Raw genomic sequence first — 1451 nt, 5'->3', positions numbered from 1 at the left:
GGGGTCCACTACCCAGGGGACAAGGAGGGGTGTAAGTATATACTTGCCATCCCTTGACATCTTTTCGAAGTATATTAAACTTTACCCATTAAAAAGAGCAACCACAGATACAATTATCAAAAGAATAGTCCACGATTACATTCCAAGTATAGGGCGATTCACGAAGATTCTCACCGACAACGGCACTCAGTTTACCAGCCAAAAATGGAACAAAATTATGACGGGATTAAATGTGAAGAGCGTGCACACCACCGTGTACCACCCGGAGAGCAACCCGGTTGAACGTGCAAACCGAGAAATTGGCCGACTACTTCGCACGTATTGCCATAAACAACATACTAACTGGCTACGTTGGCTAGGCAACATTGAATTTTGGATAAACCATACTACACACACCACAACCGGGTATACACCTCAATACATCATGTTTGGAGAGGATATACCAATACCTATCACTAGATTAGTGACATTTCCGAAAAACGAAGCGGCAGATCCTGAACCAGACATAGTGCAGATTGTAATGAAAAATACTCGAAAACAGGCACAGCTGCGGAGTTCGTACAAAGATCGTGACAAGAAGTTCCCGACATATGAACCAGGAATGAAAGTACTGGTGAAAGAGCATCGATTATCCTCGGCGGAAGACCAGGAAACACACAAGCTTTTCTTATTATACCATGGGCCGTACCTGATTCACGAAGTACATAACAATAATACGGTGACCATACGTAAACCCACTGGACAATACCAGACGTACAATTATAAGAACGTCAAACAGTATCACGAGGATGAACCCACCGTCCAGATACTACCCAATGTAGAATAAAAAAAAAAAGAAACACAAAAAAAAAAAAAAAAAAAAAAAAAAAAAGAAAAAAAAAAAAAAATGGCCCCCTTTTGTAAATAAATTGCTTGTGAAACCATGTATGTAGATAAGGCAAAACATAACTAATCCATCCACAGGGCCAGAAACATGGAGATAATGGTGAAGATCCCATTAACCAGGCTAAAGAGCCGAGAAGCCCTCAACAAAATCGAAGTCACGCATATTGATCGGCTACTCACCACCAACCAGAAACGCAAGATCGCGGGTTTCTTTAGGCAAGAAGAGGCCAAGCGAACCAAGTATGATCGTGAACCAACCTGGGAAATACCATCGACGGTACAGGCGAAGAGGCGAGCCTCAGCCACCGGAATGACCTGGGATGATTTTTTACAGTGTTGGGAAAAGGAGTCCAGAGAGGACAAAACTACCACACTTCCAGATAAACCTACCACCATAGAAGATAAGGTTCTAGAATTTTCACCCGGGATCTCCCAACGCCAGCGAAACGGAATCCGAGGTCTTGGTCATCAGCATCCAAAGGATGATCAAACGACAACAAGGGACATATGACCAAATCCGGAAAAATCTAGTCACCTCACAGCATTGTCTTAAAGATTTCGCCAAC

At 42.9% G+C, this 1451-nt stretch overlaps 1 protein-coding gene across 1 annotated transcript; it reads left to right on the top strand.

The window, feature by feature from the left end:
• Positions 1-217: 217 nt before the first annotated feature.
• LOC107883821 lies at positions 218-826 on the top strand. Its single transcript, XM_016804605.1, has one exon. It carries the CDS (start codon positions 218-220, stop codon positions 824-826), a length of 609 nt encoding a protein of 202 aa, XP_016660094.1.
• Positions 827-1451: the final 625 nt, after the last annotated feature.

This window comes from Acyrthosiphon pisum, chromosome X (genome assembly GCF_005508785.2).
Source record: "Acyrthosiphon pisum isolate AL4f chromosome X, pea_aphid_22Mar2018_4r6ur, whole genome shotgun sequence".
NCBI lineage: Eukaryota > Metazoa > Arthropoda > Insecta > Hemiptera > Aphididae > Acyrthosiphon > Acyrthosiphon pisum.
This window is presented reverse-complemented; position numbering and strand designations above follow the sequence as displayed.

Excerpts from the sequence above, each read along its gene's own strand:
- LOC107883821 (XM_016804605.1), top strand. The coding sequence starts at position 218 with ATGACGGGATTAAATGTGAAGAGCGTGCACACCACCGTGTACCACCCG.